This window comes from Prinia subflava, chromosome 8 (assembly GCF_021018805.1).
Source record: "Prinia subflava isolate CZ2003 ecotype Zambia chromosome 8, Cam_Psub_1.2, whole genome shotgun sequence".
NCBI classification, from domain to species: Eukaryota; Metazoa; Chordata; class Aves; order Passeriformes; family Cisticolidae; genus Prinia; species Prinia subflava.
This window is the reverse complement of record NC_086254.1, coordinates 23316249-23330363: the sequence shown is the minus strand read 5'-3', so window position 1 is coordinate 23330363 and position 14115 is coordinate 23316249. Positions and strand designations below refer to the sequence as shown.

Sequence of the window (14115 nt, the reverse complement as noted above, 5' to 3'; positions counted from 1 at the left end):
TGGAGATATGAGCAATTTTTCCATTGTCCTTTCTTGCCAAACCACTTTAAGCTTGAAATTGGGGGGTAATATCTGTGACTCAACCTGACCCCAAAATTGAAAAGTAGTGTGTGTGCCTGTGCCTCTCAAAAGAACTACCAGATATTTCTCCCTCTCTCTGCCTCCTTTTTTTTCTCTAATAACAGTCCCCACACTCCAGACCAAGCAACCAGTCACTCACAGTCTGAGCTCATTTTAAAGAGCTTGGATTAAGTCCATGTGCAAGTTTTAGTTGCCTGTTAAATTTCTAATGCCTGCCACATACACCATTAGAACACTTAGATTTTTAAGACAGCATTGACTCATATTTTCTTTGGGTTTTAGCAGCTAAATAGACATGCAGCTTTCTTAATCCGCTTTTCTCTACCTCTTTTTCTTTTAAAAAGTTTAACGTGAAGGTATTGCAGTATTAGAGATCCAGAGTAAATTATGTATCATGTGGGACAAACAATAATTAGCACAGACATTTCTGAGATCAAATAAAATTTCTTCATCTCGGAGCATCCTCTGATCCCTTGCATTAGTGAAGTTATGGGTGCAGGGAACACAGTGGAGCAGTACAAAGAGAAACTGAAAATAGTAAATGAGAAGTTCTATTGGCAGTGCATTTAAACACTGAGAAATATGCTAAGTACTCTCTAACTCACAGTTTGTATTTCACTAGGAGTGCTCTTTTTAGCTTTGTTTTTGGATTCCCCGTCCCTCAGTACCTAGGTAGTCCAGCATTCACATTCTTTAAAAGTTTTATTAAAGCACAGCCCTGCCAAGGGCCAGCACGGATCCAACTCTGTGGAAAAGGACTCCTTCCATCCTGCAGTTCCCTGAAATGGCAGCACAGTGTATTTCCAGTTCTGCTCTGTGTGGAGCCTGCTGCAAGCATACGTGGCTGCAATTTTTGGTAATGCTGCCAAGGACAGGCTTTGCTTCAGTCCTTGAAACACCTTTCTGGCCATGAAAACAACTTTATAGAAAAAAACCCAGGGTTAATGCTGACTCCCAGATCTCAGGGTGGGTGCTGAGAGCCCAGGCAGAGCTGGGACCAGGCTCCAGAATCCAGGACACAGGAGAAATGCATGGAGGATCCTTGGAGAAGAGAAGCGTCTGATGTAAAAAAGATTGAGATTTAGGAAACCCAAGCAGTATTTCTGACCTTTGGACACTGTTCTCCAGCCTTTCAGTCCAGCCCTAATGGAAATCAAGCTTTGGGAAGAATTGGCCACATTGTTTGGGTCTTTCCTTTGATTTGGATGATGTTTCTGAGTGTACATACTGGGCTGAAGAGCCCACAGTCTATTTAAGTCTAGGAGCTTCCCTGCCTTTCCTTCCCCACTAATTATTAATGACAGACTGTGGGCAGTATTTGTCAGTTATGTAGTTATTAACAGCTAAAACTTAAACAATTTATAATGTTTTATTTTTATCGTGGGCTTAAGAGCCTGTTTTGGGTCTAAACTCCACTCAGCCTTTGGAAGGCTCCAGAAAGTGTAGCTGCCACTTGAGCTGAATTCTGCAGCTGCCTGCACCTACTGATGGCTTCATGCCCCTCTAATATTTAGGCCAGACCTGTATTTTGTGCATTTGTAACATTTCTGCTGGAAATAACACAGAGGCAGGTTCAAACCCGGCCCCCAGAGCTGTGAGCTCACATCTCTGTGCACTCAGAGCATGTGGAAGCTCCTGTTCCTGCGGGTTCTGAGCAGTGACCGTGCGGGACCGGTGTCCTCCCGTGCCCTGAGAGCTGGGGGGCAGCAGCAGGGTCACACTCCATCAAAGCCTGGTGGCTTTTGCTCCTTGACATCTGTCAAGTTGTCTGCTGGGCAAAAACCCCTTGGATCCTGTAAGCTGAGCTAATTCCTGCGTTTCTGTAACACTTTTCTCATTGCTGCCCTGTCACCCTCACTCCTGGCCAGAGCCAGAATCGATGATTACGTGTGCTAGCAGAGAAACCCTTTCGCATGACACGGTCCTCTTGGAAAGCACAAGGTACATTTTCCATTTGTGGAGTATTACTAATCCTAGGAGTAGCTGAGGATAAGTTTGAGACTTCACATGCCTAATGGATTGCAGGCAAGCTGGGGAGTAAAGGATGGGACAGAGCTTCAGCAGAAGTCGGGGTTGTCTCCCCGTGCCCTCCTGCCACTCACCCGTATCTCACTTTAAAATTCAAATGTTTTTGTTTGTGTCATTTCTTGCTGGGGCTAATACAACTGACGCCCTCCAGTCATGCTCCGTGCAGTGTTAGCTGTGAGGATGACAGCTCTCTTTAGTGCTAAGCCAAGATCAGCAAGTGTATTTTGTTTTTCTGATGAATTTTAAATAGAAGAGCCAATGATAAAAGCGAAAAACCTGACTGCAAACTGTAGGGAAAGCCTGAATTCTTGTCCTCTGGTCGAGCAGAGGATGGAGCAGAGGTGTGATGGGAACGCAATTTCTCATTGCTTGCTGGAGACATCAGTGAGGAGGGCAGTAGGATACAAGCCCAGCTGCAGAGATTCTGGTTCGTGTGTGCTTTAAAACAGACTTTCTGTGACCTCAGACGAGTAATGTAGGGTCGGATTTGTCTTGCAGTTAATGCCGTCGTGCTGACAGGCTTAGCAAATAAAAAAAAGCCAAAGAAATCACCAAAATACTTTTTTAATGATCTTGGTCCCTCTGCCTTTGCCTCCCTGCCCTGTCCACAGACTAGGAGCATTTTTCAAGCTCCCAGACCTGATGACAGCCATCTGCACACTCATAAAGGGCAGCACACAAGCACGTAAGCGAGGGGACTGCCCTCTGACCACGGCTGCTGTGAGCACACAAGCCCTGGTCCCCGAGTGAGGTCACTGCTGGCTGTGGCTGTCCCAGGCTGCGGGGGCAGTGAGCAGCACCGCGCAGGGCAGGGCAGAGGGGGTGAATGGAGTCAATGTGGCAGAGGTGGCTGGGGGACCCGGGGAGCTGGCAGCACCCGGCTGTGGTCAGCAGGGAGGACAGCGAGCGCCCATCCTCTGAAACGCCGTCTGTGAGCGAGGCAGGAGGAGAACAGAGGCCTTGTGCACCACGGGGCCGATGCCTCTAAAGGTGCTGCAGCCCGGAGAGATGCGCTGTGCTCACAGACAACGCCCGCAGCCGCGGCCGGCGAGGGGAGCCGGAGCACATGGCCCGGGATGTGCGAAGCCTGCAGAGGGCCAGGGCAGCACCGGCGCCGCGGGGAGCTCGGGGACCCCGCAAAGCCCGCAGAGAGGGGCTGCGGGCGGGACAGCGGGCCGTGCCCGGCGCGGGGCAGCGGCGCGGGGAGCCCGGCCAAGGGGCAGCATCTCCGCAGGCTGCGGTGCCGGGGCAGCCCCGGTGCTCCCCGCTGCTGGCAGCCCGGGCCGGGCCGGCTCCTCCCCGGGGGCGGCCCCGGCGCAGGTGGCTGCGAGCAGCAGGAAGCTGCCCCGCTGCCGCCCGGGCCCTGGTGCCGAGCCGTGCCGAGCCGAGCCGTGCCGTGCCGTGCCGTGCAGCGCCGCCCGGGGCTCGCCGCGCCCTCCCGAGCCGGGGCATTGCTCGGTGTTTTCTCGCTTTATTCCCTCCGTTCTCCCGGTGCTCGGAGCGCCCGGCTCTCGCTGTCGGGGCACCACCGCTCCCGGACCGCCATGAGCGCCGCGGGCCCCGGGCCCGGGCCCGGCCCCGACCCCGGCCCGCAGGAGGGGGACCCCGGGCACGACCCCGGGCACGACCCCGGCGCGGCCCGGCCGGGCAGCCCGCAGGAGGAGTTAGACTTCTCCATCCTCTTCGACTACGACTACCTGAAGGCGATGGAAGGTTGGTGAGGAGCCGCCGAGGAGCAGCGCTGGGGCCGCCCGGGAGCCCCCGGCAGCTCCGGGGGCACGGCGGGCACGGCCCGGGGCTGGCACGGCGGGCGGGGCCGGGCCCTGGGGGCGGCTTGGCCGGCAGGTGCTTGCCCAGGGCCGCCGGAGCCCCGCTCGGTGTCCGTGGCGGGATGGAGCGCCCGGGAGCGGCGGGGGGACATCGCCGCTGTCCCCAGGGCTGTGCAGGGCTGAGCCCGGCTGCAGACGGGGCGGAGGAGCCGGCACGGCTCGCCCCGGCACAGCGGGGCACAGCCAGCCCTGCCAACAGCGGGGCACAGCCAGCTCTGGAGGAGCTCGGGCTGGCACTCTCTGCCCCCCAGCCCCGTGGCACAGCCAGCTCCCCAGCTCTGGAGGAGCTCAGCCGGGCACTCTCTGCCCCAGCCCCGTGGCACAGCCAGCTCTGGAGGAGCTCGGGCTGGCTCTCTCTGCCCCCCAGCCCCGTGGCACTGCCAGCTCCCCAGCTCTGCCAGCTCCAGGGCAGCCCGGGCACTGGGGCGTGCAGCCCCGGAGCCGCTGCCTCCCGGGGGATGGCAGCGGGCTGGGCACGGCTGGCTCCAGCCTGGGGACAAACACCGGGAGCTCCAGTTCAAATCGAGGGGAAAAGATTTGCAGACTGTTCTGCTTTTCTGAGCTGTGATACCTGAAAGTGCAGCGACAAGTGTTCCCTGACTTTGTGCGTGGTAATTCTGCCTGTTGGTGATACTGAACAGGGGTTCTGCCCGTCAAATGTAGATTTCTGTAAACCAGACAAAGCCAAAACAGAGGACCCAGAGGAATGATTTGTTGGGATGTTGTCTCTAGGATACACTGGTTTTCGTTCTGCACAGTGGAGAGGTGGTGTTTCCCTGGGGCACCTCAGAGATGTGTTTCTCTACAGGAGGAGACCTTTGAGGCCTGAGTGGTGGTGTCATTAGTGAAATGAGGAGCTGTTGCTGAGTTTTATTCTCTCTGTCCGTGTTTAACTGTACAGATGTGCACCAGCATTGAGGCTGACCGAGGATGGTTCATGCCATCACATGGGCAAAGCTGAATTTTCTTTCAAGGTTTCATGTAGATCAAAACATGCTACAATAAATCCCCGATGGGGAGGGGTTAATGGTTGTAATGAAAATACACTGAGTGTTGGTGAAAGCTTCAGATGCTGGTGTGTTCACATCTTTACAGTAGACAGTGCTGCTGTGAAGCCTTAAGTGGGAAGTTCTACAGAATATAAGCGTACGTAGGTGGGGGGTAGAAAGTTTAATCTTCAAACCACATAAATGCAGAGCAGTGTGTGCTTGTTGTAGAAGTAACATCCTTCTTGAGCCTGCTTTCTTCACTTTTGAATGACTGGAAACCATAATTAGTAGTAATTTTGTTCCAAAGATGGAAATCATTAGCATTAAAAAAAAAAGAAAAAGAAAAAGAAAAAAGATCCCAACCATATATATGAGCATTGTAATCTGGAGAACATTCTCCCTGGCTTTGAAAAGGCACCAGCTCCAGTCTGAAAGCAATCCAGGACACATCCGCAACCTTTCATGTACAAAAGATTAAAGCGTGTTTACACGAGAGCAGAAAATGGTCAAACTGAGCGAGGGCTGTGTGCACATGCTGCTGGTGACTGATGCTCATTGTTCGTGTGCAGCTCCAGCCTCGTCTGAGCTGCACTTGGGCAAACCAGTCCTGTGCAGGGGAGGACTCAAAGTGGAACCAAAACCAAAGGAGAGAGTCCCAGCACTTCAGTCTGGTTCCTGCATTTGGAGTCCTCCCAGCCTGGTCTGCTCCACCCACTGCTCATGACAAGTCCTAAAATAACAAATCTATAGGCGTGCTAAAAGGGATTTTTTAAATTAAAAAAAATACGGAAAATGTAAACTTTGGGCTCCAGGAATGAATGGATTGGGGTGAATGTTTATTCCTGATAAACGATTTTTTAAAAGGTTGGAATTTGGCAGTATCCATCCAAGGTTGTGTTTTAAAAGTAGGACCTATATCACAACTTGTTGTCATGGGGATGCCAGAAATATCCTTCCTGAAAGTGACTGGCAGTCAGTGGTGCTTCTGTGTGTCTGGGCCAAAACATGGGCTGCTGTAAAAGCAACAGGGAAAAGAAACATCAACAAAAATCCTGCAGTCAGTGTTATTAATATTAGATGTTCCTCTTGAACAGCCATTTCCAAAAGCAGCAATGATGCAGAGAGTGCTTTTTGCCTTTACTTGCCAGACTTTAATTAGCAATCTTCTCAGGATTTGCAAACAAGAACCATCTGCTGAAGCCAGGGGCCTGCCCAGGTGAGCAGGGTTTGGGGAGTGTGGGCAAGGTGTGCACTGCTTTCAGGTGGAAGCTGTGATTTCATTTGGCCATTGAGGATGTTCTCTGTGTTCTTTAAACAAAAAAAGCATTAGATGCATTCCCTGCAGAGTTCCTGTGCAGGTGTTGGTAGTGGTATCCCAAATTTCAGCTCATTTCAGACAGGACAGGTGAGTTAATGAGCACTTCCAAATGAAGCAGGGCTCCCAGAGCAGTGAGTTCTGGTAACTGCTCCGGGTGTTCTTCCCTAACACCTTTTGTTGGCTGCTGTGAGAGATAAAATACTCAGCTCCACACAGTGGAGCAGCACACTCCAGCAGCTCCCTGCAGCTTTGCTGGGTGCCCGTGGGTGATCCCACACCCATCTGCTCAGGGGTGAAGCTGCCACTTCATTTTTAGTGTTTGAGCTCAGCCCTTCTGGGAGCTGATGCTCTGAGGGGTGTTTTGCAAATCCAGAGAGAGCCTGTGTTTAAATAAGATTCCAGATGAAATCCTGCCCTGAGACAACAGGTAGAGATGCAGATGTGAAAGAATATTTTCTGTAGGCTCAGGCCCTTGCTGTAGCTCATTAGACTCTCAGACTGCATCTGGTGATATGAATCTACAAGGTCTGTGTGTGTAGAGAGGGGAAGCGGGGAGCATCCATAAATATTAATATCCTCCAAATGCTTGTTGGCATGTAGGGACAGGCTCCCAGGGACATTGCCACGTCTTGTAGGTGTCAAGCCCTGAATAAGTTGCCTCGTTCCTTTTTTTCTTCTCCCAGATGCAAAGCTATTAAAAGGAAAAAAAAAACCAAACTGAAAGTGCATGCAGTTGGGTCCTGGGGCTGGCTCAGGAACACAGGAGGCAGTGTTCAGCCTTGCCATAAAGCAACAAATATGCACATCTAGCAGAGAATTCCAGATTTCACTCAGGAAACCGGCTCTCACTTGGAGCTTCCGAGCAGTTAGTGTAAATAACAGACAGCTCAGCCTTTGAAAAATGCAAAGAAGCTCTGGACTGGCCCCTTCAAGTGACAATAAGCGAGTTAATTAAAAAAGAAAATCGACTCTTTTACTTATGCAAATAAGGGACTCCAGTTAAATCCCGGGAGCTGCAGCCAGCGGATGTGAGGTCAAAACCCAACTTGTGCCCCTGGCCTGTGCAGGGCTATCTTTAGCTTTTCCTAGAGGATGGTTTGGATAAACCCAGCATGGAATGCAGCCTTTATTCCCTAATTTCATGCTAACTGGCACGGTCACATTTGGCTGAGTGGCTGGCTTTGAAGTAGCTGCCTTGTTTTAAAACAGAGCAGGGTGGCCCTCAGCAAGCCCTGTGTGCTCACACTGCTGTGGCCTGGCCTTGGGGAACCTCGGGAGCCTTTCCCTTTTTCTTTCTGCCCTTCAGAGATGTGTGAAAAGGAGTTTGCTAATTCAAGGGTCAGGTCCTTTGAAACTGAAATCCCTTGGTCCCTTCCACCTGTGGTTCAGCTCTCCTGGGTCCTTAAGGGCACTCTTGAGGGTCTCCACCTGGGGAGGCTCCCAGAGGGTGGATGGAGCTGCCTGCACCTCCTGGCCTGGCCAGGGGAGCTGGTTTGGGGCTGTTTGCAGAACAGGAGCATCCAGAGCCCTGCTTCATCCCCTGCTGCGGTAAGAGAGACAGTCATGAGGGCAAAACCTGTGGAAAAAAGGGGCAGTGAGAGCTGGCAGCTTGTAGGCAGCTTGGGTGGCATCCCAGGGGTTTGGGGGTCACTCTGCTCTAGGAAGAGGAGTTGAGTGACCCAGGGAAGGCTGTTTGCTGACAGGAAAGCTGGCTGAGAGCATGAGGAGATGCCAGTGCTGCCTGGGTGCCAAACTCACTTTCTTTTAACCCCCTGTCAAAGCAGAAGGATCTCTTGGTACTGAATCAGAGGGTGAATCAGCAGTGAAATCTCAGGAAATGCCTGAGTGCAGGGAGGGGGTGCTGGAGCTGCCCGTGCTGAGGAGCTCTGTGAGGTGTCCCTCAGCAGGGCAGTGGAGAGGACAGTCCTTGGCTGGAGTACTCCAGTCAGAGTTCTGGGATGCAACATGCAGAGAGAGATGGACTCTTGAAGGTGGCACAGCCCTGGGAGCAAAGCTGCGCCTCTGAGGCCTCTGCCCCGAGGTTTCCGTGCTGCTGCAGTCCTTGGAGCACACCTCTGCTGGGCTGGTGCATCACTGCCTGCTCTCTTGCAGGGGGTGCAGCGGGCTGTCCCTGCCCGGGCAGCCCAGCCGGAGGGTGGCAGGGCTGCTCCCTGCCCTGCCCAGCGTGGCAGAGGGCAGCAGTGTGGGGTTTGCTGCCCTGAGCTCCTGCAGCCCTGCTCAAGCTCGCCTTGGCAGCTCAGAGAGGAGCTTTAGCATTGCTGTGTCCTGGGCTGTGTCCCCACGGGTCTCTGCAAGGACAGAGAAAACGCAGCTGAGCTGCTGGCGAGCATCCTCTGCCCCTCACAAAGGCAGGGCTTGACTCTGTTTAAGCAGCAAACTGCTGCTGGTGCTGATGTCCCCTCCTGGGGCTCTTGGCTCTGCTCTGCCCTTTCCTCGAGCAGATTCCTGGCCCCAGCCCGCCTCAGCCAGTCCCCTCGTGCCGAAGCAAAAAGCAGAATTCCTGCTGATTTCCGTGGCGGAGCCGTTCATTCCCGGGAGCAGCACTTGCTGCTCGGCCCCTGCGCCCCGCATCCCTCCCCGGTGAGGTCAGAGCGGGCTGGAGCATCCCCGGCGTTGCCATGGGCACAGACCGCGGCGTGGGCAGGAGCCGGGGGACAGTGACTTCATTGTGCCTCGGCAGCTCCGCGGGCCGGGAGCGCTCCCCGGAGCCCCGGCCGGGCTCCTGACGAAGCCGCGCCGATGAGTCAGGGCTGCAGCCTCCCCTGCGCGGCGGGCACTGCCCGGGGCTCGTGTGCGGCCGTGCCCGCCTTGTTTGCACCGTGCCATGCGGGAAAGCGAATCCTGCTGCTGCACAGGAGCTGCGGTGCTCCCTGGCCGGGCAGGCTGGGGCTTGCTGCGTGTGTGAGCGCTGTTGTTGTTCACACAGGAACGTGGGTCCTGCGGGAGGGGCAGTGCCAGGGCTGAGAGTGCTCTTTGAAACTCGGTATTTCGGGGTGAGCAAAGAAAGTGTGGGCTCTGTGCAGCCCGGTTTTGGATGGGCTGGCACTGTGGGTGAGGGGTGTGTTTGTTATTCAGCAGACTTTTAAAATTCCACGTGCACATACAAATCTGCTTTTCACATACCCCTCAACATGAACCTACCCCCACTGGCTTTGCTGCTCGGTGTGTTTTGTTTTGTTCTGTACCTGTCTGGACCTGGCACAGATAATTCCATTTAACGCGTGTGGTGGGGCAGCTCTAGCTGCGGGTGTGCTGCATGGGGAGCTGAGGGCTCACCTGTTCCTTCAGGTGAATTTGGAGAGGTTTTGTGCTCCCGCTGGTCGCTGTCAAACCCAGCCTGGCTCTGCTTGGTGCTGGCTTTGCCCCTGGCCCCAGCCGGGCTGGGGTGGCTGTCCCCAGGGCGGTGGGAGCGATGGGGGCAGGCTGTGGGGGGTGTGTTCTCTGCTCATTCCGGAGACGTGACGGGTTCTGTTCAAAGGGAATCGCAGCAGCGATCCCCAGGCTGATGTGTCAGACCTGAGTGATGGGGATGACACACTGCTCCGGAGTGCCAAGGCTCTGAAATCAACCGCGCTAAAAATACGTTTGGCTCAGGGTTCCGTGACTCGTTGCTGTTTTCCTATCCCCAAAACAGCTGTGTGCTGGGATTAAAAGCCAGAGGGAACCTTAAGAAATGTGCAGCTCCCCTCCTGTCCCAGACGTTCTGTGTGTTGGTTTGTTTGCTCGGCTCTTGGGGTTTCCCACCAAACACGAAGGCTCAGCAGTTCCTAGAAATGAACAGAAACCCCCTGAAAATAAGTCAAAACCTCTCTGCATGTAGAAGTCTCACTAGGAACTTTTGCTGCTTTTGCAGAAAGCACAGTCAGCTCCTGCCTGGCTCTCTGTGTGATATTTTCTCATGGGAATTGCTGTCTCATGTCATGTAGGAGTTAGAGAAAACTCTGGAACAGTAATTTAAATATTTAAATTAAACCCCTGCTGGTGACATGCACTGATCTGTGCCCAGAGCGAGCAGGTACTCTGAATTTATCCCAAATTGTGGAGCTGTTTCAGGTATTTCCTGCCGGATACTTTGAAATCCTTAAAAACACACACAAATCCTGGTAGTGTTTTGCATGTTTTTGTGTGATGACAAATGTTCTTGAGCTCCCAGGCTGGGCAGCTCCAGGAGCTGATATCCATGGGAATTGTTGCCATGACTCTGCTCTCTGGGATGCCACTGCTCACCCTTGGGTGCTGGGACTGGGCTCAGCAGTGCTGGTGGGAATTCTGTGTTCCCTGCAAGCATCCCTGAGCTCTGCAACCTGGGCACAGTTTGCAAAAGGGGAATCTCTGAGAATTGAGGATTTTTGGTACCAGCAGAGAGAGGGTTCTACTGAACTTGTTATTGTGTATTTTACAATCCCTGTCTGAAGATGTTCCTTGGGCTGAAATTGGAATGTGATTGCCCTTAACCACAGGGCTGGATTCTTTCCCCCTCCCTCTCTTTTCTAACAAATATTTGTGAATGTGTTTTCTGACTCACATGAAACCTGTCACCAGACTTGCTGTCATGATACTGAGCCAAACAAATCATCACACAGAACTGAGTTCAGTTTAAGAGTTTGAGCCCAGCTTTGGACCATGAAGCCTTTCCTGGCTGGGTCTGGCTGTGTAAAGAAGGTGTTTGTGCCTTCTCCAAAAGCTGTTCCTCAACATTTGGATTTATGCAGATCTGTTTGGAAGGGCCTTTGTGGTGTGCTGGTCTCAGTCCAGCTCCCAGATGGCAAAATGTGACCGAAGTCACAGACCTGAGGTGTCACTAAGGGGTGTCCTTGGCAGCAGGGCAGCCCTGCCGTGGACAGAGGGGCTGACACAGGGGCTGACCCGCTGCTCACCTGTCCAGGTGATCCCTCAGGGGAGGCTCAGGCAGCAGGAGCCCAGCTGGAGGTGTTTGCAGTGCTCCTGTCCCTGCTGCACCTGCCCTGAGCACTTGAGCTTCCCTGGCTTTTAATCCAGTACTTCTCACAGGCATTAACTGCAGTTAAAAAGAATTAAATAATAAGCTAATATCAGATCACAGCCAGTTTATAAATATGCATATTTTTAATCCATGATTGCTCAGCTTCTGTAACAATATTTACAGTCTTAAAGAGACCCTTCTTTTTCCAGAAGAACCGACTCCACATAAAACCAACAGCCCACCCTCTGGAGTTACATACGCTCATGATGTCTTGGACTGTGGCCTCAAGCCATGCCCCCTGCCTTTTTCTAGCCTTTCTGCAGATCCCATGGGCAGATATGGACAGCCAGATAGCATAGGGCCAACACCTACACACCCTGCCAGCGCCGCAGGGGCCTCTGCTCCGAGCCCTAGGATTGAAATAACTCCATATCATGAACTGATTCACTCAGGGGGGCCCTTCCGCAGCAGAGACACAGATGTTCTGTTGGTGGAACATCAGTCAAACTCAGCCACCACTAGCCCGAGGGTTACCCTGCCTGTCCCTGGCTTTGAGGGCTACAGAGAACCACTGTGTCTGAGCCCAGCTAGTAGCGGCTCCTCTGCAAGTTTCATTTCAGAGACAAATGTATCTCCTTGCACATCACCATGTGTTTCACCAAATAATGGTCCTAGTGATGACCTTTGTCCACAGTTTCAAAACATCCATACTCATTATTCTCCTAGAACCTCTCCAATAATGTCACCACGAACAAGCACCACGGAGGAAGCCTGCTTGGGACGCCATTCACCATCACCCTGTCCCAACTCAAGGTCCTCGTCACCCGGTGCAAAACGGAGGTACTCTTGCACTGAGCTCTACAGCACTCAGCTGCCTTCCAGCTCTCCTCGGCACTCACGGACCCCCTCTCCACAGCCCTCTCCTCGCGTGCCCCCGAGGGAAGACACCTCTGCAGTCACTTACACGCAGCTGGCCAGCGCTCCCCTTTCCATGGATGCTATGAGCAGCCTCCCCACGGATCCTTCCTGTGGGGTCCCCACGAAAATTTGGAAAACCAGCCCCGATCCTTCGTCCATGTCTTCCCACAAAAACAGCATTCCGTGTCACGTCTTTCAGCCTGTTGACTTCCACGGGCCCTGTGAGCAGGAGGACAGGAGAAACTCAGCCCCAGAGTCCATTCTGTTGGTTCCTCCGTCCTGGCCGAAGCAGCTGGTGCCCGCAATCCCGATCTGCAGGTATGCAGTCCTTGTGCGTGTGCTGTCCGTGCTTTTTCGTGGTTTGGTGCCCTCTGTCATGGCTGGTGATCCCTAGGGAGTGTTTTCTTGGGCAGGTCCTGCTGCACACCAGAGCTGAGCCCTCACTGGTTAATGGAAGCCTGGTCCATTAGGATTCTGAGATGAAAAAGTCAGGGTTATGAAGAAACATCACCAAAGAGGTTCATTGATAGGACAGTACACTACAAATTCGAATTTCCAAATGATTTGTCCAAATAGCAGATTGCAGACAGCCTTTGACAAAGGCTGAGCACTCTGGTGCCATCCTGCTGCTCTTAAAATGCTGGGATCGCTTTTCAAAGTCACTTACAAATTTCCATCAAGGACAAAAATGTTTTAAATAATGCCTGATTCAAAACAGAGCTCCCTGCTCCAGGTCACACTGAGCATTCGGCCCACTCCAGTGATTCAGTGCTGGTTGTTAATTTGTCAGTTGTCCCTTAGCCCAAATCTCAGCCCTCCATTGCGTGGCTGTGTGGCATCTGCCAGGACAGAGGGTGCCAAGAGTGTGACTGGGCTCCCAGTCCCTGCTGGCACCCTGTCAGTGCCACCCTGCTGGCACTGAGCTTGTCCCCACGCCGCCGTCATCCCAGGGTGTTCCTGACCTGCTGAACACAAACTGTGAGTGACAGAGCACAGGCTGTGACTTCCCTTGGCCTGTCAGACCGGTCCTGGCAGCAGCTTCTACTCACAGAGTGAGAGTGGTTTAAAATCCAGCGCAGGCTTTAGTTGTGCATTGCAGTGTATTCATTTCGTGTCATAAACCCTTACGTATTTTCATAACAGGAAAACTAGTACCAGGTAAGAATATTTAGCATTTTATTGACGTGCATTTTAATATTTATGGAATCATAAATATGCATATTTTAAATCCATGATTGCTCAGCTTCTGTAACAATATTTACAGTCTTAAAGAGACCCTTCTTTTTACACAACTGGTAATGGCAAATGGAGTTAATATTTCACAATACATATCCTGTGATCCAAGTGGGAGACACACAGCAAACGCTAGATAAAAGAGGGGGAATCTTTGAAAATATGTAACTGCTACAGATATTTCTGTTTAAGAAACAGAAGCATCTTATTCTCTTCTGCAAGGAGGCAAGCCCACAGACATTGTCATCTTCTCAGCAGAGCTTGCAGTCGAACGTGAGCAGCTCAGCCAAACCCCACGGGAATTCACAAATGTTCCAGTGGGCACTGGGAGGAAGGAGGGATCAGGGCTTTACAAAACCACCCTCTCACGAGTTTCCCCGGTGTTGTCTCTCTCTCTCTGTGTGTCCCAGCTTGCCTGTGCAGTCTCTCCCACCGCTGGAGTGGCCCCTGTCCAGCCAGTCTGGCTCGTACGAGCTGCGCATCGAGGTGCAGCCCAAGCCCCACCACCGCGCGCACTACGAGACCGAGGGCAGCCGCGGCGCCGTCAAGGCTCCCACCGGCGGCCACCCCGTGGTGCAGGTGAGGCTCTGGGGGTCTCCCTGCAGGGAGAGAGGGGGCGAGCTCATCTCTGAAATGCTGCTGGGGGCTGTCCTGGAAGAGGAGCACCCTGTGAGCTTTGGGATGTGCTGGGAGGGTCTGAGCTGAGCCGCGGTGGAGCGCGGGACTTTGGGAAGGTTGGTTTGGATCGGCTTCTGA

The 14115-nt window shown here is 53.0% G+C and overlaps 1 protein-coding gene across 6 annotated transcripts in view; it reads left to right on the top strand.

Moving 5' to 3' along the window:
• Window positions 1–14115, top strand: part of NFATC2 (nuclear factor of activated T cells 2) — an 81344-nt gene that overhangs the window by 3316 nt on the left and 63913 nt on the right. Inside the window, exons 1-3 of one of the 6 annotated variants that reach the window (XM_063404177.1) lie at window positions 2704–3822; window positions 11418–12444; window positions 13770–13938. In XM_063404177.1, coding sequence (XP_063260247.1) covers window positions 3186–3822; window positions 11418–12444; window positions 13770–13938 — 1833 coding nt within the window. In that variant the 5' untranslated portion in view covers window positions 2704–3185. Of the gene's footprint in view, window positions 1–2703; window positions 3827–11417; window positions 12445–13769; window positions 13939–14115 lie in introns of those variants that run through there. The other 5 variants (XM_063404175.1, XM_063404178.1, XM_063404176.1 and 2 more) reach the window with 5 other exon arrangements.